Source organism: Crocuta crocuta, unplaced genomic scaffold, assembly GCF_008692635.1.
Source record: "Crocuta crocuta isolate KB4526 unplaced genomic scaffold, BGI_CrCroc_1.0 scaffold1247, whole genome shotgun sequence".
Classification (NCBI taxonomy): domain Eukaryota; kingdom Metazoa; phylum Chordata; class Mammalia; order Carnivora; family Hyaenidae; genus Crocuta; species Crocuta crocuta.
The window spans coordinates 369603-393450 of record NW_027532329.1 but is presented as its reverse complement, the minus strand read 5'-3'; the positions used below and the strand labels follow the sequence as shown (position 1 = coordinate 393450).

At 33.8% G+C, this 23848-nt stretch overlaps 1 protein-coding gene across 9 annotated transcripts in view; it reads right to left on the bottom strand.

Moving 5' to 3' along the window:
- The window catches only part of PICALM (phosphatidylinositol binding clathrin assembly protein), a 102712-nt gene that overhangs the window by 47597 nt on the left and 31267 nt on the right, over positions 1-23848 (bottom strand). For all 9 annotated transcript variants that reach the window (XM_077778433.1, XM_077778429.1, XM_077778431.1 and 6 more), the window contains exons 2-7: positions 21584-21726; positions 18220-18295; positions 15267-15369; positions 5617-5710; positions 3148-3259; positions 1560-1666 (exon numbers count right to left, since the gene is read on the bottom strand). In XM_077778433.1, the coding sequence (XP_077634559.1) occupies positions 1560-1666; positions 3148-3259; positions 5617-5710; positions 15267-15369; positions 18220-18295; positions 21584-21726 (635 nt within the window). The remainder of the gene's footprint in view (positions 1-1559; positions 1667-3147; positions 3260-5616; positions 5711-15266; positions 15370-18219; positions 18296-21583; positions 21727-23848) is intronic.

The following is a 23848-nucleotide window of genomic DNA, read 5'->3' as shown; positions in this document are numbered from 1 at the left end:
ACAATTTTTAAAAACGATGTTCATGCAAGTAGGCCAGGTTTTACGCAAATGCCAAGTGATCTTCCAACCAGATGTTAACTATCTACACAAACCAATTCTATGATACTTTCATGATGTTCAGGCATTGGGCAATTTCCAGCAAAAGGGATAAAAACCATTCCTACTTTTTTAGTGACCAAATTAAAAAACTACTTTCCTTCCCTGTGGTTAAGTTTCATTTTCTAATCCTCCTGTCTTCCTTTTCACAACCCTTCAAGAGCCAGTCCCAGGATGATATCAGAAAATCTGACAAAATAATCCATACTAATATCTTAATAGCTAATGACTGACTGACACACGAGTCCCCTCCAAACACAGTTGAAAAGGTTACTTGTACCTTTACTCAAAGGACTAAGGTCTCATCATGAAATTGCAACCCAAAGACAGCCTCATGAAAGAATATTTTATTTCTCAGATCATATGGAGTTAATGGTCTATTTCATCTCAGACTAGAATAACTAGAGGTAAATAAAGGCTTAAAAATTAAGTCAGTAACTATAACTATCAAATGCAAAGAACATAAGAGGCCAAAAGGAAAACTCAACAAATTAATAAAACATTTAAAGAATTTACTGAAAACATAGCATAAACACTACCTTTTTCTTGTTTTAGTATATGACTGACCCTAAAGAAATGGAAAAAAACATTGATTTCTTGAGAGATACTTTAAATCCAATATAAACTTCAGTAGATTTCATAGAATAGCTAACATAAAGCTCTTTTCTTCAAAAGGTCTCATGATGCTGTTCTATTTCATCTGCTAGAGAATAAAATATCACTATGGTAACAGAGCTAGAATCACCAACTTGCTAGTTTCAGATTAACTACTTTGATAATAACTGATAAATTATAGTCATCTTCCAGAATTATCTTAGGATAGAGGAAGGGAAAACAAGCAAAAACACTTTGAGAGTTGCCTCTGTGCAAGCAAGATGATGCCTTCTATGACCATTTCAGAAAATTATGTTTAAACAGATTTATAAAATTAGATTGTCCTATATAACCTGCATTCATGGTTTTCATAATCAATGATAAACTGAATAAGTCAATAAGAAAATGAATAAATACACTAAATTCACTTCTTAAGGGGAACAAAACATCGTGAATCATGTGATTCTAGTTTCAAGTCTCACTGGAGGAAAAAGACTTGTACTCACACTGAAAATTCTCTACCATATAATAGGATAAATATGTTAAAATATTACATGGCTAATGCCAAACACAAAAATCTATTGCACCACTCTTTGCCACCTACCTGATTTTACAAAGAAATAAACAATTTAAAAATAGATTGCCTTTCAATATTCAATACTGAATTAAATATATAAGGTATGTCTTATATTACCATATCATATTCATACCACAATGAAGAACTCAATACAACATATGGATATGACTGAATATGTACTTTATTATATTTAAGATGTATCTTTCATTTGGATGACTTCTTTCTTTAAAATCTATACTTAATGACAAAAAATAGCAAGTTAAGAGACCTACTCAATCTAAGGACAATTTACCTCTGCAACTTTGAGAAACTCTGAGATTCTTGTCATTCTAGTTAGGAACTTCTTATAGATGTCGAGACCTTCTTTGCACTGGTTCTTTTTCATATCAAAATATTTTTCTGCCAAAGGTAAATGTAAAAATACTTTTATTCACATCAAAAGAGAGCATTCAAAAATGAGAAAAATTAAGTAATAGCCTCAAAGAGATTATATAGGTGTCTCAGAGAACACACTCACCGTATAGGAAAAACATCAGTGTTAAATTAGCTGAGATATTTAAATCAAATTAATACAGAGATGCTATTATATTAAAAAGAGAAAAATCCTTGGACTTCACTCATACTACTAGTTTGTTCTATAGTATTTCTTCTTCACAATTCCCTAACTATTTTTGTTAACACATTATACTTTTCCCCATTCCAAATATTCTTACTAATAACATATTAACATATCCTACTTCTAAATACTTACTGATAATATATTAACATATTAATAAATACAGCAACTTTACCATGTCCAAATGTCACCTGGAAAGCATATTTAAACTTATTACATATAGAGCAATAAAGAGCTTAATTTATAACTAATCATAGGGTGACTGACTCCCAAAACTATGTAGAAAACCTTCAATTTTATTACTTGTGAAAAAAATAAGCCCAATTTCCCTATCTTTAAGGCTATAAAAAGCAAATTTATTATTATTTTTAAGTGGGGAGGGGAGGGAAAACAAACACACTGGAGTGAACACATTTGACATCTGAGACTTGATACTTAGGCACTCTTTGCAGACTATTACTCATGTTACTCATCTACTCCAACCAAATCCCATAGAAAATAATGATCATTTCCAGGCAAAATTAAGTGCATTCTATACTGAATACATACATTCCTAAAGTACCTCAAAAGCAAAAGACATCCTAAAAAAATAAATGTTTAATTCATTTAATAATTATCAATTTTAAAATTAGGCTTAGAAAAAATATTAATTTTATAATTAAAATTCTTTACGGAATAAATTGTGAGGAAGTAAGATTCCTCTGGGAGAGAAAAAATTCCAAATTAATTTTAAAGGTATCTTTGTATTTCTAAAAATAATAAAACTGACAAAAAAACCACAAAGATATGGGGCGCCTGGGTGGCTTAGTCAGTTAAGCGTCCGACTTTCGCTTAGGTCATGATCTCGCGGTTCGTGGGTTCGAGCCCCGCATCAGGCTCTGTGCTGACTGCCAGCTCAGAGCCTGGAGCCTGTTTCAGTCTGTGACTCCCTCTCTCTCTGACCCTCCCCGGCTCACGCTGTCTCTCTCTCTCTCCTAGAAATAAATAAAACATTAAAAAAAAAATTTAAAAAAAACCAAAAACACAAAGATATATCTAAAAAACAAAGTTCATCCAGCTGAACATTCTAGTTGTAAAAATAAATACTTAATTTCTTAGCATGCATGATCAGAAATAAAAATCTTGTCTCCAAATAAACTGTTAGAATCAATGAATAGCCCAAGGAGTGGTTAGGCAGCTCTAAGTAACAACTCAGACAATATTATTTATCCATATGACACGAGATAAAAAAAATAAAATGTTACTAAGCTACAATAATATTTACCCAGCAGGTTAATAATTCCTTCATTGTATGCTGCAAACAGTCTAATAGCATCTTTGAACAGGAGCATGAAGGCAGCATTTATTACCCCGTTTGTAAGTTCATTGCTATTAACCTGGAGAAAATGTTGAAAAAAAAAAATAAAAGATGAGCTTATCTTATGTTTTAAATGACAGTAACATTCTTCAAATTAAAATACAGTAAATTCAAATTTTTAGGTATATTCAAATATTTAGAGAAAAAGACATTTATTACTTACAAAGTTATAGCCAAATAATGCAAAAATGTGTCAGAGTTCAGATTTATGTAAAAGCTACAAAAATTCTGTAGCATTCAATTTAATTCAGAAATAAATCTTAAAGAAAAAAAATACCCTCTAACTTTCAATATTCCTAGGCAATCATCACCAAGACATCAAGCAAAGCTAGGCAGAACAAATGTTTTTTTTTTAATAAGCCTTTTCCCACTATTATAAACAAAGTTACCTTCAAAATAGTTATATTTCTATTTCATATGGTTAACTGGGAGAATTAAATGATACACTGATTGTAAAGAGTTTAGCACAGTACCTTACACTTAATAAAGAACCAATATTATTATTAATGAATATGCTGTAAAAAAAAAAAAAAACCAGCACCAATTTATCTATCAAGAATACTAGAAATACCTTAAGTTTCATCTCAAGAAATGAATAAAAAAGATAAACCAATTAACTTTACGTTCTTTTTTTAGAAAACACAAATTACTACATGACAATTAACTTGTTTTTAGGTATAGAAAAACATAAGCACAAAGTTGAATGGTAAACAACAAACTGGTCAATACTTGTAAAATACTTAACAAGGTTGATTTCAACTCTAGAGAATCCTAATAAAGCAAATGACACACAATTCACAAATACTTACAGTTAATAACATGTGAAAAGACCTTCACTTATCAAGTAAATTAAAATATAAAAATCAAATTAAATCACTAAACTATCCTTTCTTGAGCACCAGAATAGTAGGTACCAAAATAATCAAAACCAAGCTATTATTCAATGCCAACAAGGACGAAGAAAAACAGGTACCTGTTGACAAGTGACCAGGCTTAAGCCTTCTGTAATGTAAGTTGGCAATACTTATTAAAAACTTTAATTATGTCCTTTGATCCACCAAATTCTTTTTCTAGGTATTAAATGTATAGAATTAGGTTTATAAATATGTAATACACACATTAACATGCACAGTATTTAGTGTGTCCCCCATCTGTTTTTTCCCCCAATTCATTTTCTGAATTTAAAAAATCAGAAAAAAAAAAACTAATCTCTGTCAGTAGGAAGATTGTTACATACAGTGAAGGAAAACATACACCACGAGGACACATAATTTTTTTTTTTTTTTTACAAATAGTTTATTGTCAAATTGGTTAGAGGACACGTAATTTTATAAAGTATTTACAATGTAGTAAGAGAAAAGAGTTTCATGGTTGAAACCTCTAATTAAAACCAAAATGAACTTTAGTAGTTACATCAATCCCTTATCTCTAAAAATATTTTATTATTTCAACCATAAAAAATGTAAAAATCATTCTTAACTCATAAGCCACACAAAAACAGGCAGCAGTCTATAGTTTGATCATCTGTCCTAAATGGAAGCATCTACAGAATTCATTCATTGACTGTTTCCTGAACACACACTCTATGTGCCACATACCCCTGGACGGTGGGGACACAGAGGAGAAAAAGCAGACCTGGTCCCTGCCCTCAAGAAGTTTAAAGACTACCAATTAATAGCACAAATTTTTATAAAAGTCTATTTCAGCATGAAATTGTCATTGTCATTCACTAACTCGCACTTATAAGCTCTAAAATAAAATGTCTAAAGATAGATGCCTCCAAAAAGAACAGACTTGAAAATGCTAATACTTAACATATTACAAACAAACGACAAAGCTGGCAACCTCGTTTTAAATAATGAACATTAAACAAAAATTCCAGGAAACACAATGTTTTTTGACAACTATATATATATATATATATATAAAAGCAAATTGTTGTAAATTTATTTGAACTTCATTGTATTTGTTAAGAACTGTCATACTCTTGAGTCCTACAATATAGACAAAAGTGAAATATTAAGTTGGTTATTCATAAAGAAAATCTTCATACATTTTTGAAATCTAAAAACCTTTATGAAAATATATTTTCAGGTGAATTATTTCACCTCTCCCTCACTTTCTTTAGCTTGTATACTCTATAATTCTAGAACTAGAAAAACACTACCAAAGAAATCAGAGTAAATCTTTAAAAATCATATAAATACCAAGTAATCTGATTTGGGACCACATTTATAGAAAATCTTTAGCCAAATAGGGTATTAGTGTGAAAAAACTAGAGTCCATCAAAACTTGAGAATAAACTCTAGGACCAATTATAATAATATGTATTTTTTAAACTTAAAAATTTTTAAAGCATTTGTGCAATCAACTTACATTAAAATCAAGAAGGGCATCCATCTGATTTTGAATAATTGGTACAGTTTTAAGGAGTTTTTCTGTGTTCATTGTTCTCATCACACCATCAGCCCTGTTTCAGAAAAAAAGGAAAAGCACTGAATTTGTTATTAAATCTACATTTTAAGCTCTCATCTGATTCTCTATTTAATAAAGAAAGAACAAGTTGCTACGAAACATCATATGTTTTTAAGTCATTACTGAACCCGAAACTTCAAGCAAAAGTCATACAGAAGAAACAAAAACAGGAAATACTGTATGTCCAACATCAAGGGGCTAAAGAAAAGGTAAAAATATGAGAAATAAAAGCTTACATTACAGAGTCAGGTTTATTGAGTATTTTTCACATCTGTGAGGAAATCATCTGATCCTCACACCACTCATATGTAAAGGGCAGTTCTACAGTTTTTAAAAGAGAGGAGAAGAGAAGAGAAGAGAAGAGAAGAGAAGAGAAGAGAAGAGAAGAGAAGAGAAGAGAGAAAGAAAGAAAAATCATTTGCCTCAAATCACTAAATGGGACATGAAGCCAGCAACTAAACTCAAGTCTTGGTAAGCACTACTTTATTTAAGGTATTTTATTCATGACTCACACAGCAATGACTTGTTAGCTAGAATATTATAACTAAAACTGTTTTATTACAAAATAAAGTTAAATTTTACCAAATCATTTTAATCCAGCCATTAAAATATGTGATACTTAAGAGGAATGGTTTTTAATAAAATATTCTGTTAAAATTCCCAAAAAAGATTTCTTTAAATATTTATTGCTTTAGGGGCACCTGGGTGGCTCAGTTCGTTAAGCATCTAACTTCAGCTCAGGTCATGATCTCATGCCTCATGAGTTCTACCCCACCGATGGGCTCTGCGTCAGAGCCTGGAGCCTGCTTTAGATTCTGTGTCTCTCTCTTTCTCTGCCTCTCTCCTGTCAGCACTCTCTCTCTCTCTCTCAAAAATAAGACATTGTTTAAAATTTTAAAAATAATAGTAAATAAAGATTTACAGCTTTGGGTATTTCTAAAAATAGATACAAAAAATATTAGCAGTACCAATCTACTAGAATTTTACAACAGTGGTACCAAAAACACTAGATAAGAGGTACCTGTGGCTAAAGTACAGTGAAAATCAGGTTCCATGGCTTGATGTATGTTTTTCAAATGCTTGCAAAACTCCTATAGACAGACTTTTTCCATTTTGCAGATGACAAAGTTCTAGGATCAGTGAGCTCTTATGATGGTCTAAGGTCAGAGAACTACTAGGTGGTAGGGTCATTATGTAAACCCTAATGTAGGCTCTAAAACAGTGCTTTTAATAACACTTTGTGAGAATAAAACTCACTTTTGAAAAATGTGTAGGTTTCCCCAATTTACAAATGACTTACACTTACCTATAAACAGCCACTCTACTCTGAGCTACTACCCTTTCAATCACAACCCCAGATACCAGAAAAACATTTAGGCTATGAAAATCAACAACAGACAAAGACAAAATTGAGTTTAAAGAACAAACAATGGACAGCCTTAGGTAGGCAACTGTTACCAGCCTTAGTCCAACAACTCTCCCCAGTAAGTGTTAACCCATAGATGCCTGTTTCCCCTCAAGTACTGTATTCCACTGGTTGCTACCAGCTGCTGTAGTCTGGGATGAGGACATCACGTGATCTTAACAATTTTTTTACCTTTCATACACCTCACTCTGATTTGATCAGTTTCCTTTTAGTTCTCCCTCCTCTCCTTGCTGAAGTCATTTTTGACCTGCTGGTCATTTCCTCTTTATCACAGAAGACCTGAGTACTGGCTCAATTTTTCTTGGTTATTTTACCATCTACATGAACAACCAATTCAAAATTTTAATCTCATAGTCCCTTGACTAGAGACCCTATTCTTATGGTCATATCATGACCTGTCCCCAGAAACCACATTATCCCTACCCCATCACCAGAATGAAAAAAAGATACAATTTAGACACCTTAACCTATAACAATAACCCTTTAACCTCCAGCTGCTTTGGCATAAACTATTTGACTTCATCATAAACTTGAATGTCTCAACTTCTACCACTACCCTTCTAATTGGCCCTTCTTAGTTTTACTTCCTTCATCTAGCTTAGAATTCCACAGATTATTACTGTGATAATTACCTTGCAAATACTCTTAACTCTCTTGTACCTCTCTTCTTCCCTTGCAGTCACTTGGCAAATTCATAATCCTGGCTAAGCAGATGAGTGCTGGTAAAGAAAACCACACAATATAGCAAACCGGTAAAACTCTAAATTTCATTATCCTCAATCTAAAACTGGGGGCTCAGGACTGCCAATAATCCTCTTAGCCTCCTCAGTAAATTCCTCTAAGTACTTTCAAACCTGATTCCCCCACCCCTTCTTACCTGCCTCCCCATACCCAATACACAAACTATCAGCTCATAACTCCCAAATATTTCATTCAAAAATAGAAGATCATGGGGCGCCTGGGTGGCTTAGTCGGTTGAGCGTCCGACTTTCGCTTAGGTCACAATCTCGCGGTTTATGGGTTCAAGCCCCGCATCGGGCTCTGTGCTGACTGCCAGCTCAGAGCCTGGAGCCTGTTTCGGAGTCTGTGTCTCCCTCTCTCTCTGACCCTCCCCTGCTCGCGCTGTCTCTCTCTCTCTCTCTCTCTCCCTCCTAGAAATAAATAAAAATATATAAAAAAAAATAGAAGATCACACAAAGAGATTTTTCTAGTCAACTCACCAACAAAACTACATCTATCTGGTCTGGTCCCATTCAATGGAGGAAATCTATCTCTTTCTATGAAATATAAATACCATTCACAGAGGTCCTCTGGATCCCACTGTGTCACAGTTCTTTGGCTGTCTTTTTTCTCAGCATTGTCCAACTATCTGCAATGGTCTAAACGTTCAATTATCTGCACCATTTACATGGTAGCCACTGGCCACATGCAGCTCTTGAGTATCCAAAATATGGCTGATGCAACTGAAGAAATAAATTTTGTATTTTATTTCACTTTAATCAATTTAAATTTAACTAGCCACATGTGGCAAATAGCTACAGTGCTGCTGATTAATCTCTTCTTTTATACTAGACCATTCCCATGAACATGCCAGCAAAGTCTCTGTTATCACCATTCTTCAAACACACACACTCCACTAAATCCATATTCCCATTCAGCTACCATTTGTCTCACAAAGCCAAGTATACCTCTCAAAAAGAGTTCCATGCTCCCTTTTCATTCATTATTCAATTCATCGCAATATAGTCTCCTCTCCTAACACTCAAGTTAAACTACTCTAGTTTAGGTCATGTAGAAATTCTATGTTGCTTCTCCAATGGGTACTTGTCTAACATTATATAACTAGACTGCTCATAGTATTTTCTTCACTATCACGCTTTCACTTTCTTTTCTTGGCTACTCATCCCCTATCCATCCTCTAAAATAAATGTTGTATATCTCAAGTGTTCGTGGGCTCTCTCTTCTCATTCTATATTTACCCCCAGGGGATATGTCATTCCCAAGAGAGAACCACAAAGGTGCCAATGATGTATTATACTCCTAAACCAGAACTTTTAAGTTCTAAGTTAGTATGTCCAATTGTCTACTTCGTATCTCACTTTGTATAAATCACAGGCATGACAAAACTGGTATTTCCAAAACTAAATCTCTAATTTTTTACCATTATGCCCAACCCTATTCCATTCCAAAATCTTCCCAATAAAAGCTGCCCATCTCCCCAGTGACTTGCACCAGAAGCCATGGGGACAATTTTGATTCCCCCTCTGTCACTAACTTCCACATCGTTTCTTTCCAAAGAACTTTAAATTTCTCAATTAAGAAAAATCTTAGCAGTTACCAAGTGCTTTGATCACACTTCAAAACACTCAAATAATTCACAAATCCAAATGCTTCAATATGATTCACACCAAATACACAATTCATATTCCATGAAGAACACAAGTTTTATAACTTCTTAAACACATTATAATTCAATGCAGATACTTCCTTCTCAAATATAAAAGCAATGGATTAAAGGCTAGTTATCCATGTCCTTATTTACAGAAAATACCTGGATTATTCTGTTTTGCTTGTTACATAACAGTATCTTGATACTTTGAATCAAATCAATTTAGATTTCAAGATAATTCAACTTAATACTATGAAAAAATGGAATACTAAACAAACAAAATATGCGGATTGATGTTTAACAACCAACTGAAAAGATTAATCTAAAGGCAACTTACTGGATTCATTTTTCATAGAACCATTTAAGTTATCTTTTCAAAAACTGTTAATCATGACTATGTTTAGACACTGTGGAAAGTCCTGAAGATACAAATAGGAGTAAGGCCATGGTTACCTCATGGAAGTGACAGTGTTATATAAAATCTAACAGAAGAAATAAGGTTTCCTTTGTGGCGTCTGAGTGGCTCAGTCGGTTAAGCATTCTACTTTGCCTCATGTCATGATCTTATGGTTCATGGGTTGTAGCCCTGTGTCAGGCTCTGTGCTGACAGCTTGTCGCCTGGGGCCTGATTCAGATTCTGTCTCCCTCTCTCTGCCCCTCCCCCACTCATTCTTGCTCTCTCTCTCTCTCTCAAAAATAAACATTAAAAAAATTAAAAACAAAAAAGAAAGGTTTCCTCAAAGAAATGATGCTTGAGTGAATTTTTGAAGAATTACTAAGTATTTGCCAAATAACAAAAAAGGGGCTTTATAAAGGAAGGCATCAGGTATAAGCAAAAAGTTATTTAATCATTCCTGGGCAATAATTCATTTTAACATTTTAATATCCTATATTCCTATTAAAAATTATAGTTGATCTACACCTCAGTTTTTTATACCAAGATATATCCTAAATGAATCAAAGACTTAAGAAATAAAATACTGAATCCATAAATATCTACAATGAAAACATGAATAGGTAACTGATCATTTTGGGGGTAAAAAAGCTTATTCTGAGTGTCCTTAAAAAGAGAAAAGTCATAAAAATAAAGACTGTAATTTTTATTGCATAAGATCTTAAAACTTTCAGTGTTTAAAAAGGAGGGAAAATATTTGTATTTATCATGACAATTTATTTTCCCAATACATAAAAAGCTTACTTGTTAGAGTGTTTGCCATGTGCTAAGCATTACATGCAGTATTTCCCTTAATTCTTACTACAATTTTAGTAGATAAGTCACTGTTTTCCATTTTACAGATGAAATAATTCAGAGACAAGGCTCCTAACTGTGCCAGAGCATACTACTATGGTACAAATGGCATGTCTATGCGTACCATGACATTAATTCCTAACCCTTCAACCTCAAGAAGTCTTAATTTAACTTACTGTCCTGTACAAACAGTATCAGTTTATGTGCGATATGTAAAAAATTAGCAAATTGATGGATATATTAAAAATATATGCTTGTTCTTAGGAATGTGCACTGAACTATTAATGGATATAAACTATAAAAAGGCATGAGGTATGTAATCTACTCTCAAATGGTTCAGAAAAAAGTATATACACACACTGAGATTAAGCAAATGTGAAAAAATGTTAAAATCTGCTGAATCTGAGTAAAGGATGTAGGAGTTACCTACATTATTCTTGCAGTATTTCTGGAAGTGAAATTATTTCAAAATAAAGTTATTTTTAAAAAGTCAGCAAGTATGGCTAAAGTATGTTACTAAAATTCTTCTTTTAACTGGAGTGAAGGCAGAATTCACACCTAGACTTCTTTAAATAGCCCATGAGCTCTTAACATTCAACACAGTAAGAAAGAATAAAATACCTAATGGGAAGGGGTCAAAAGATACTGAAAGGCAACAAAGTGTGAATGGCATTTTAGGACAGAAAGAAGCTCAGTGTCACTATTTATTGAATTATTCAATCAATCAATGTAAAATGAATATCTAATGAGATACTTTTATGGGAGGAAAGAAGAACACAGTGAACGAGATATTTATAACTATATTTAAGTCAATAATTTGGCACAACTTTTAGAAAAGGCAATTTGGTATTTAATATTAAAATGTTAAATTTATCACCCTTGTGCTATCACCCTCACTGCGTATCACCCTTGACCTATCAGTTCTGAAACTTTATTCTATATGAAACTTCACTTAAGAAAACAAATACATAGGGGCACATGGGGGGCTCAGTCAGTTAAGAGTCCGACTTGGTCTCAGTCATGGTCTCATGGTTTGTGGGTTCGAGCCCTGTGTCGGGCTCTGCACTGACAGCTCGCTCAGAGCCTGGAGTTTGCTTCAGATTCTCTATCTCCCTCTCTCTCTGACCCTCCCCTGTTCACGCTGTGCTGACAGCTGGCCCAGAGCCTGGAGCCTGCTTGAGATTCTGTGTCTCCCTTTCTCTTAGACCCTCCCCTGCTCACGCTGTCTCTCTCTCTCTCAGAAATAAATAAAACATTAAAAAATTAAAAAAAAAAAAAAAAAAACAAATACATAGGAGCACCTAGGTGGCTCAGTTGGTTAAGTGTCCAACTTCAGCTCAGGTCATGATCTCAAGGCTCATGGGTTTGAGGCCCACATGGGGCTCTGTGCTGACAGCCCAGAGCCTGGAGCCTACTTCATATTCTGTGTCTCCCTCTCTGCCCCTGCCCTGCTCATGCCCTGTTTCTCTCTCTCTCAAATAAACATTAAAACAAAACAAAAAAAGAATACAGATACATAATTGGGAAGTATGGGTGGCTCAGTTAAGCATCCGACTTGATTTGGCTTGGGTCATGATCCCAAAGTTCATGCATTTAACCCCTGTGCTGGGCTCCATGCTGACAGTGTGGAGCCTGCTTGGGATTCTCCCTCTCCCTCTGCCCCTCTACCATATGTATGCACTCTTTCTCTCAAAATAAAGTTTTAAAAAATACAAATATATAAAAGGAGGGTCAAAAGGATACACTGCTTTTATAAGATAAAAAATGAGAGGGGCACCTGGGTGGCTCAGTCAGTTAAGCATCCGACTTCGGCTCAGGTCATGATCTCAGGGTTTGTGGGTTTGAGCCCTGTGTTGGGCTCTGTGCTGACAGTGAGCTCAGAGCCTGGAGCCTGCTTCGGATTCTGTATCTCTCTCTCTCTCTCTGAACCTCCCCTGCTCACACTGTCTCTATCTGTCTCTCTCAAAAATAAAACATTTTTAAAAAATTTTTAAAGAAAAAAGATAAAAAATGAGAGTAAATCAAATGTACATCTAGAACAGAATGCTACAGCCATTCAAAAGATGAGATCTTTGAGGACAGACTGATAATATCTAAAATACACAAGAGGGAAGGAAAGCAGTCTTCAAATAATATAATCCAATTGTTGTGTGATTTTCTATGGGTCTTCATACATATATTTATTTCTATTTACACACAGAAAGCAAGTTACATATACTAAAACCGTAACATTTTCTTATAAGTTTCCTACAAGTTATAATATAGGTTGCTATCCTGCCTCAGTTTTTAAAATGTATTAGTTTTATAAACATAAAAAATTACTACCTTATAAATGTAACTGTACTATTTATTACAAAAGTCCTCTCCAAGACTGAAACAGTTCACTGAGGTTCTAGTCATGATATAATAAATTTTTTTGATATATTAAATCTTAAGTGCTGCTATATTCTCCACGTACAGCCTATGTCCTATATTTTTTCTTATTATTAATACATTATATATAAATGTACATGTGTAGGTATCTGTGTATGTCAATTTTGTGCTTCTTGGTTCACTCCATTATGACTCCTTGATTACTTTCCCTATCCTCTAAAAGTAATTTCCTAAGTCAATATTAAATATATCACGCATAATTAAAGGCTGTTCTCACTTTTCTTAAATACAGAAATGTAGGGACACCTGGGTGGCTCAGTTGGTTAAGTGTCCCACTCATGATATGGCTCAGGTTGTGATCTCAAAGTTCATGGGTTCAAGTCCCATGTTGGGCTCCATGCTGACAGCACAGAGCCTGCTTGAGATTTTCTCTCTCCCTCTCTCTCTGCCTTTCCCCCACTCTTTTTCTCTCTCAAAATAAACTTTAAAAAAAGAAAAGAAATGCAGCAACTCTCCTCAATCACAAAACTAGTCCTTCAAAAAAATATTATTATTTAAAAAATGTATTAATCTGAAATCTACAGATATCTTGAAGACTGGCTTTACTGAACACACTTTCCACTGAAGTATTAGTATAAGCCCAATTAGGTTCATTGGACAGGATAATGAAATTAAGAATCAGACTTCTAAGATGAACTCTTCTATTATCATCTCACAAATGACAAAGTATTTAAATATATGAAACAAAATCTGTGGAATTTCATTTTGATTAAGTTGCAAACTAATCACCTCCTGATTAATTTGGAATAGTGACACAGAACATTGAGGTTCAGTTTTTAAAATGCTTAAGTTAACTAAGGGGTTACTTTTACATTTGTATTAAATTTTCCATTGCAGTCTGGTAATTTAACATTTCATACTTATTCATTCATTCATTCATTCATTATTTGAGAGAGAGAGAGAGAGAGAGAGAGAGAGAGAGAGAGCGCATGTGCAAGTGAGGGAGAGGTGGTTGACATGGAGCCTGATGTGGGGTTCAATACAATGACCCTGGGATCATGACCTCAGCTGAATCAAGAGTTACACACTCAACCAACTAAGCCACCCAGGTGTCCCTCAAAAGAACAATTTATTTTATTATTTTTTTAATATATATATATTTTTAATTTCTAGGAGAGAGAGAGACAGCATGAGCAGGGGAGGGTCAGAGAGAGAGGGAGATACAGACATTGAAATAGGCTCCAGGCTCTGAGCTGGCAGTCAGCACAGAGCCCCACGCGGGGCTCGAACCCACGAACCGCGAGATCATGACCTAAGCGAAAGTCGGACGCTTAACCGACTAAGCCACCCAGGCGCCCCTCAAAAGAACAATTTAAAGAAAACATTAATTCTTTAGATATTTGAGAAGCAGGGAAATTCAGAAAGGCATTCACAAAAATATTTTTGCAGAAGCCAGATTTCCCTTAAGGCAGTCTTTCAGAGTTACAAGGGTTACCAATGCCCCTTAAGAATGTCTTTAGTGGCTTTATCCAAGGTCTTCTCATATATCCTAAGAAAAATCTGTATACCAGGCTGTATCAGGCAGCAATCCACATTAAAAAAAGGATGGTACAACTTGAACACATTTTGCTAGGTGAGAAAAGCCAGAATCAAAAGGCCATATAATGTATGATTTCATTTATCTAAAATATCCAGAATAGGCAAATCCATACAGACAGAAAGTAGATTTATAGTTGTCAGGCTCTGGAAAAAGAGGAAAATGGTAAGTGATTGGTAATGGGTATAAGGTTTTTTCTTACAGGAATGATAAAATGTTCTGGGATAGTGATGTAGCACACAACTTTGTAAATATAGGAGAACCCACTTAATTATACACTTCAAAAGGATGAATTTTATGTTGTGTGAATTATATCTCAATAAAACTGTTATAAAATTAGAAAGAGCTTTTAAAAATCCTAACACAAAGCATATGATATACTTGAAAGAAAAATAAAATTCTTATTTTAAACTGGCCTGAAATTCCGTAATTCATAATCTAGTAATTTCTATGGTTTACATTTTAAAGTATTCAAATCCAATAGATATCAAAAGAAGGGGGGGGAAGCTTAACTCACCCTCTTTTCACTTTTGTGAAATCAAACGCAACTTGTCTGTATGAAACTGCTTTTTCATTAAGATACCTACTATACCGCCTAATAAATGTAGACATGTCATATCCTGTAAGAAAACAAATAGAAAATGTTTCCATAAATTATTAAAATCCCAATTTGCTTAGAAAACCAACTCATTTCATCCAAAGGCTATTAATATCTCGCTATCCCAATTCAGTCTACTAATGTAAATTAAGTGACTAATAATGAATACCTTCACATTAAAACCTCTAAGACTTCACACGTTTTAAGTCAGGTATGTCATAGGTAGCTTTGTAAATCCTCCCTCTAAATTTCACTAAAATAATATTTTTATTATACTTCTGATCAACATTCCTACAGGAATTTGGAAAACCATATTCTCTTAAATACGATCTGTTAATCTACTAACTCGAACTGAACATACCATAAGCCCCTCTCTTCAAATCAGTAAGCAATAATTTTCATACTTAAGAAATCTTCAGTTATATATTATTTGGAACAACCAAACTTATATGTGCCAACCTTATAAAAAGTACAAAAAATTACTGTATAGTATGATGAAAGAAATGGCAATATGCAAGTTTAAGGCATAATAAGAAAGAATGATATGGATGTTTTCAGTAAAACTTTCTCTAAGATTTTCTTTCATCATAATCACAAGATTTGAAAACTTCAGCAACGTAAGATATAACCAATTCATTAAAACAACAATTTTATATTTTAGTTACTGCCTGGATCAAGGATGTCTATAAATTTTTCCTCCTGATTAAAAAAGCAGGTCCATTTTATTTTAGCTCATCTTCACCAACAAATTTCATTTTATTTCATGATCTCTACTACTTCAAAAATACCAAATACCCTCTAATCAACTTTACTCCATCCTCCTGCTAGGAGAAATACCTACCATCTCTCAATCTCTGACACTTCCCTGAACTCTGTGTTTCCATGTTATTCTTCATGTACAGTTACTAGCAATCTGATGTACACTAGTACTAGTCTAACTCACTAGACTGGAAGCTTATTTATGTTTATATATATATACCCAGTACATATGTATTATAAAATATAATAAAATATACCAGACTCCACCCAGCAAATGATATGGCAGCCAAAATTAAATGTCAAAACCACTGAATTACATACTTCTAATTATTGTTTCAGTTTTATCTTTATAATCTCTTCAGAATAGGAGCTTCAAGCAAAAGGCCTAAAAAATGTTCCCTACATAAAAGGAATAAAAATCCTAAAATCTCAGTACTAGAAGTGCTTAATTTCCATCTTAAGTGGAAAATTAGTAGCTAAGAAGACACCAAAAAACTCCATTTGTATATATGCATATACTTTGCTTTACAGTAGTGGTTTGCAAATTATTTTCCACAGACTCTTAAAGTTCAAATAAACAGAAATAAAAAGATAAGTAGTGTTCCATTCACATCCCTGAAAAGAGATCAGCTCTAGTTTTATCTGTTACACATTTCTGGTTTCTAATTAAGGTTTTATTTGAAAAAGTGATTCTAGTGTTTAATTTAACTACTTGCATCACTATATCTATTATCAAAATAAAATCAATCTTATAACACTTAGTTCTATATATAGATTACTGGCCTTCCCAAATCTCTGGAAGATAGGGTATCTGATGCATTCTAATTAATATTTCCAATTCCCAAAAGTGAACAAGTACTGAACTGGACAGCCCCTAACCCAAACACTGCTAGTCACTAAATGCCACTGATGTTATCTCCACAAAAGCCACAATTCAGGTCATTAACTTTCTACTAAATGACGAAAACATTCTACTAGATGGCCAAGAAAAAAGATGAGAAAAGTCTTAATGTCTTCAAGACTTTATCACTATAATTCAACTTGTATTTAGGTATAACACTTTCCTTATAAAACATAGTCCTTCTCCCCTTTCTCTTTACTCAAAAACCTGATGGTTTCTCACTGCATTATAAAATCCCTACTCTATCAAAATTTTTTGTGTCTGATTTTGGCCCCAAACAGCTTCTACAGGGCTATCTGTCGCTACATGTTCTCCAATATATCATCCATACATTCTATTTATATTCACTTGCTCTATAATTAATCTTAAATATCCCATGCTCTTTCATGTGTACCTTTGCTTAAACCAACCAATGTCCTTATCTAGCTTTCAAAGCCCAGCATAAAATCTTCCCTTCTCTAAAAACGTTTCCCAGATTGAGCCCTATTACTTATTGAATATTCCCAATCAGTTGGTATGTTCTTTGTGATGTTATTCCTAGAGCTGCCATTGTACAATGTTAAAGGCCTAGTTCGGGAAGTAAGTACAATAGATTCCAGTAAGACAGAATGTGCATGGAGTACAACAACATAGCAATCTCAAGTTACTGAATTAAAAGTAAAATAAACAAATAACAGGTGTGAGCATCAATGAGCAATTCATCTGAACAATATACAATACTTACCGTTGCTACTAAAATGTATGATATCCCCAACTACATTTCTTGCAATATGGCATAAAATAATAACAGTAACAATGAAAGCTCATACTTACTAGTGTTTCCTGTATGCCAGGCACTGTTGTAAGCACTTTACAATTATTAACTAGGTTAAGTCTCATGACCCTACAGGGTAGGTGTTATCATTATTCCTGACTTTATAGATGAAGAGAGGTGAAGTAACTTGCTCAAGTTCATGCAGTTGGTAAGTGGTAGAGATGGGACTGAAATCGGGCAGTCCATTCTCTGAAAGCTCAATCTTATTCTATTTCTTAGAGTTCTAAGTGTCAAGTGCTAAAATCAATCTTAATCTCCACATTAAAACAGTTTTTCTTCCCTACATCTTTCACTAATGTATGAAATTCCTCCACAGCACATGTTCTAAAAGACAGCATTCAATTCTACGGTAATCGTCATACAAGGCTGATTTTCTATAATGCATAAGGTGTATTTACCTTGCAATCCACTTTTATCCAAAAAATTGCTTAAGTTAAACAATGTGTTTCTCGAAGCCAAATACTGAATAAAACGCTGGAAAACAAACAAACAAGTATTACGTCAAATTAAGATAATGCCATCTAACAAAGTCTAATCTGAGAATGGGGGGGGGCGGGGGGGTTGTGTTTATAACACGTTCCATTAAGCTTCTCTAGCTTAAATTTCTCATCCTCAGTCTTCCTATTAACTAGTTACAAAACCTAAAAACATAATCCATGTTTTTCACTAGCACACAGGAATTTATTAAAGCCTAATACTCATGGCTTCAGTATTAACATCTAAAAGGAAGTAGACACTTTTAACCTGGAACCAGAAATTTTGGCTTTACTGCAGCATATTAGGGCTAGAGCTAATCACACTCAAGTGGCATCTTTTCTTTAATACATCTACCTGGTGACCCAATTTTTATGACCTTTTTTAAACAAAATACCTGTAATCATACAAGAGAACAGTATTACATAGACATCTCCCATCACCCACTGTCCAGATTAAACAAACTGCCATGTTTACTTTAGATTTTCTTAGAGAAACAAAACATTAAAGACTCTCTAAGCCATATAATCTTCATTCTTCATGAGATCTTCAATCTCATTTCCTTTCCTCTTCAAAGGCAATACTTTTCTGAAGTAGGTATGTATCATTCTCACACATATTTTTACAATTTTTCTATATATACAACCTATAAATTGTACATTATTTTTCTATTTTAAATTTACAGAAAAATCATACTGTACTTATTCTTTTCCAATATGCTTTTTAATAACTTTTTCCCAAGAAAAAGTTTAATTAATATACATAGATCCAGTTCATTCATTTTAAGTGATGTTCTAGTATTTCAATGACCTACTATATCATTATGTACCCATTTCTCCATGGATATTTAAGTTCTTTCCAACTTCACTATTATTAACCACATTTCACAGACATCTTTGTACTTAGTCTCCATGTGCAAACATTACAAGAGTTTCTCATGATATAAACTTTTGGGTCAGCATGTATGCAAAAGTTCATCTTCTCAAAATACTGTCAAAATTTTCTCCAAAGTGCTTACCACAGAACACTATTTTAACTTTCCTTTATATACAACCTCTAAAACAGAGAGCTAATTCCTTTCAATTTCACTTCCCCTTAAGATTTCCTTTTTTTTTTTTTAAATTCATGCAGAGGGTTACTATCAATTAGGGTATGTATCAACACTTCTTTAACTCAATCTTTTTCATCTGTGTTCACCCCAAACTGCCAAGCCAGGATTTTGAAAAACAATTTATAAATCAAAGACTGATGTTTCATCACTTATCCTAAAACAACTTGTTTCAAAAAGGTATTAAAATATCCTAAGACCATATTAGACCCCATGATTTTCATAAGCTGTGCTAATTCTTTATTGTGGGAAGCCTGTCCTGTGCACTGTAATGTTTAAAAGCATTCCTGGCCTCTCTACCTACAGGTGCCAATAGCAACCCCATCACGTGCAACAAATGTCCTCTAGCAGGGGCAGGAAAGGAGATCACTCTCTTCCCTACCCTATGGTATTCTCATCCCCACAACATAGTAAAATCCTATGCATATTCTCTCACAGACTACTAAACCTGCCAATGAGAAGAGTACTGAATTTTTCTTAGCTGCTTAAGGAAAATAAACATGAGTTTATCTAAAAACCACAATGAAATGCTATCTTTCTCCTATCAGTCACCTGTAAGGAATGGCAGTCAACTTTCTGTTTCCTTACCTTTATCAAGGTTTTGTGTCTACTATTATCACCTTATTTACAGTCCGTGAAAGTCACGACTAATAGTTATCCTTTTTAGCTAGCATTCTAATTGGTTATATTTGTGGCTTTTTCTTTTTAAAGAATGAACATTTTTTTAAAAAGTGAAAAATACTATATAAGCCTGAAATTCTTCACAAAAAATGATCATGACCTTAAGTAAACACAGTCCCCAAAAAAGTAGAAACTGTTATCCTAGTTAAGATAAAAATGCTTCAAGTTACATTAAAGTACAGTGACTCTGTACACTGCTTACAATAAATTAGAAAGCAACATATGAGTAACATATGTCCTAAAAATGGTCATGTCTGTTGACTGAGCAATCATATTTCAAGTAACTTCTGGGAATAACTCTTAAACCTACAAAATAAAGTCATCCAGTGTGATGCTGCTGTTAACAGTGATTAGAAAGCTAAATTTCTAGGACGAGGAAAGTTAAGAAAATTAGGGAATATATGATCCATTAAGCTGTCACTAAAGATGATAAATACAAAAAATATAGAATATGGCAATGCTTATGGTGTGACAAGATATAAAAAAGCTAAATATAATATTTTACCTAAATTATGATTACAGTTATTAAAAACTCACTTGTGGACAAGGACCAGAAGAGAACAACAAAACATACATATAGTAAGATCTGTTGCAACCATGAAGTTGTAGGTAAATTCTGGCTTTAATTCTAAATTAATTTAATGATGCTCTATTGGTATCTGCCCAAGATGATAGCAGAGCTTTAGCACCAAAAAGCCCCAAATGAATAAAGTGATGGATGTCAGAAAGTCATTCTGCTCAAAAGTCTAATACCAACACTCCATCTCTCAACAATCAGTAGGCTGTATTTTTCCTAAGATGTAGACTTCTAAGCATGTAGATTTACCTAGTTGCATTCAAATATTCTTGTAACACAATTTTAAATGTGGCTTTTAACTCAATTTTGCAAGTAAGTATACTGGGCTGAGAAAACTGGGCTGAGGTAAGAACTCAAAAATCAGCTACTAGCCTATCATGGAAAACATGATTCTCTCCAAACTTTAAAATGCAGAAGCTTATGCATCTTTTTGTTACCCTTTCAGGTAATGAAGACTTTAGTTAGGCTTGAAACACTTCTCTGCTTAAGAAGGCACTCTTTAATCAGTCCCTCTTAGCAAATGCTATTTTAGTCCTCAATATAACAGCTTTGAACTAGACAAAGTGGTTCCAAAGACAACTATATAAAATCAGGCAGAAATCTGATTGGCCATAATAAAGCAAATGGATATAGACAAACATACAGTCTATACACAAGCCCTGCAAAAACCAGTGCTACTTATGGAATCTACCTCTAGGCATTAATCCCTGCTTCTTGATCCCATTATTGAAAGTCCTCTGGGCTTTGACCCACCATCCTACCTCAAATTGCAGAATCTACAATTTTATTTCTGCCTTGTCACCTTGTCCTTTTTACCTGTATTATTTGGTTACTGAAGCCATTCCTGAAGTTTCCATGAGTGAAGCAAGCTGAATAATCAGTCATCACACCAGTATGCTTGTTAACCAAAAATTTGGCTTACCTCATTTCCATACACCATCAAATGATGAGTTGTAATGAGAGATTTGAAGACCACCACCCAACTACTATTAGTAGTTCTTTCAAATAAACTGTCTGCCAACTGTGGGATGTTCACATTCATCTCGTTTGTACACTGAATTAAGTCTGCAATAAAAAAAAAAAAAAGATTTACTCTCTGGCTTTAATTTATTATTAATGCCGGATGTGCATGATAACAGGTAAAAAATCTAACAGTTGAGCAACAATAGACAGTTTGGAGAGGTTATTAAAAAATCTCTTAGGAGAATAATTGAGACCACTGAGAAGTAATACTCATTAGGAAGGATAATATTGATTAGAAAGATACTGATTAGGATTACATAAAGGACCAATACCATTAAGTAAATCAAACTTCCTCAGAGTAATTCACCCTCAACTATTTATCTCGAAAGAAACTATTTCAAGGCCCTGTAGAACTTTCAGTTCTCTTATTACTCATAAACCCTCAGAGCTACAATGTCAGTATTATTAATCCCTACCATTCAAAAAAAAAAAAATTAGACATATGGAAGCACAAACAAACTGAAGGTCAAAAGACTCTTATTAACATTCTCCTAGAATGCTGTTTGTACTATAAGGAAGATAGGAACAGATATGTGGTCTGTGAGTGGGTGGGATCTTGGTTTGTTTATATAGAATTTTCATTGTTCTCACCCTTCTGTTTTACTGAGTTAGCTCAGTTAAACTAGCTGGTTTCAACTAGCTAATACTAACAAAACTGGAAATGAACTGAAGTTTCTTGTTGCATAAATTTGCAAGAAGAAACGACCCAGGAACTCTATTTGCTATTACTCTGAAAACAGTTAAAGCAATCTAATTTCCAATTTTATATTTCAAGTGGGAGAGCATAACTATAGAATGGTTTAATACACAATTGTTTCAGCACCAAAACTGGGGAAAAAGAAAAAGGTGGCTCTTAACAGACCTCAGAGTTTCACCTTCAATCTGCTTAAAGCTTATTATTGGCAGATTCAATGAAGAAAATATAAAATATGATCCAATTTATAGAAAGGAAGACCAAAAATGAGTCATCTCACTTTTAATGTACATATAAGAAAGAAATGTATAAATATCTCAGTATAACTATGATAAAGGGAAAGAAATTAAAGTTATTCATTAAAAGTTTATCCACTTTTAATCTTCAGCACATAATGATTAAATAAAAATTCAAGTGACCTAACTTGACCTTGATCACTAGCAAGAAACACCAATGTAACTATGACCATTTAACTGCTCACAATCTTTCAAAAATGTTTGTTCTAATAGGTCCAATTAGTATACAAAGTAACATTTAATAAACAAATGAATTTTAGATAAGCAGTCACCCTAGCCAACAATGCTTAAAGAACAAAACACAAAACAGTCTAACAGAGTGCTGGCGGAACAGAAGAATGACACAGGCTTTCACAATTCATACTTGCAACAAAAATTAAATAGTGCTTTCACAATTTGGTGTGTATGGTTCATTTTCTCATAGTAAAGAACAGAATTCGATCTCTGCCTTCTCTGAATCTTCTTGAACAGTGCTTCATACCTGTCCTACAGCACTAAAGGTATCATGTACACCTTATTCCCAAAGCTAAGCTTTCTCTGCCTCTTAAAATATAATGAGGGCAAGGCATAGCTGTCTTGCTCCTTTTGAATTCTTTAGAACTTGAAGCACATTGATCAAGTTCTGAACCCAATTATAAGAAGTTATCTTCTTAATTTTTTTCCTCCATTTATCTGGATATATCTATATTTTTCTATATCCTTCCAGAAACTACCTTGATAAGCTATTCAATTCTTAAATATAATGGTTACTTCCCTTTCATGGTATCAAGTCATTTTATACACCTCAGAATCTTTTTTTAGTTTTTCAAAACTGAATCTGTCACAAAATTTGTCACAATACTACCCCAAAGGTGCTCCTGTGTGTTTACATATACTCCTTACAGCCTATCAATAACCAAGTCTCCTAAATCTCCAGCAATTCTACTTGTTCCACTCCATTTCACTATCATTGCTGAAGCCAGAATTCAAGTCCTACTTATTTCTACCACCTCTCCTGAAAGTATTCAGAAAGTGGGGAAGGGGGATTAACACACTGAAAGTTTTTACTGGCATTTAATATCGATCGATGAGGGAGACTACTGTCTTGCAATGCACAATAAGCACTTCATAATTTAAAACTACTCTACCCGTTGGGGCACCTGGCTGGCTCAGTAGATAGAGCATGTGACTCTTG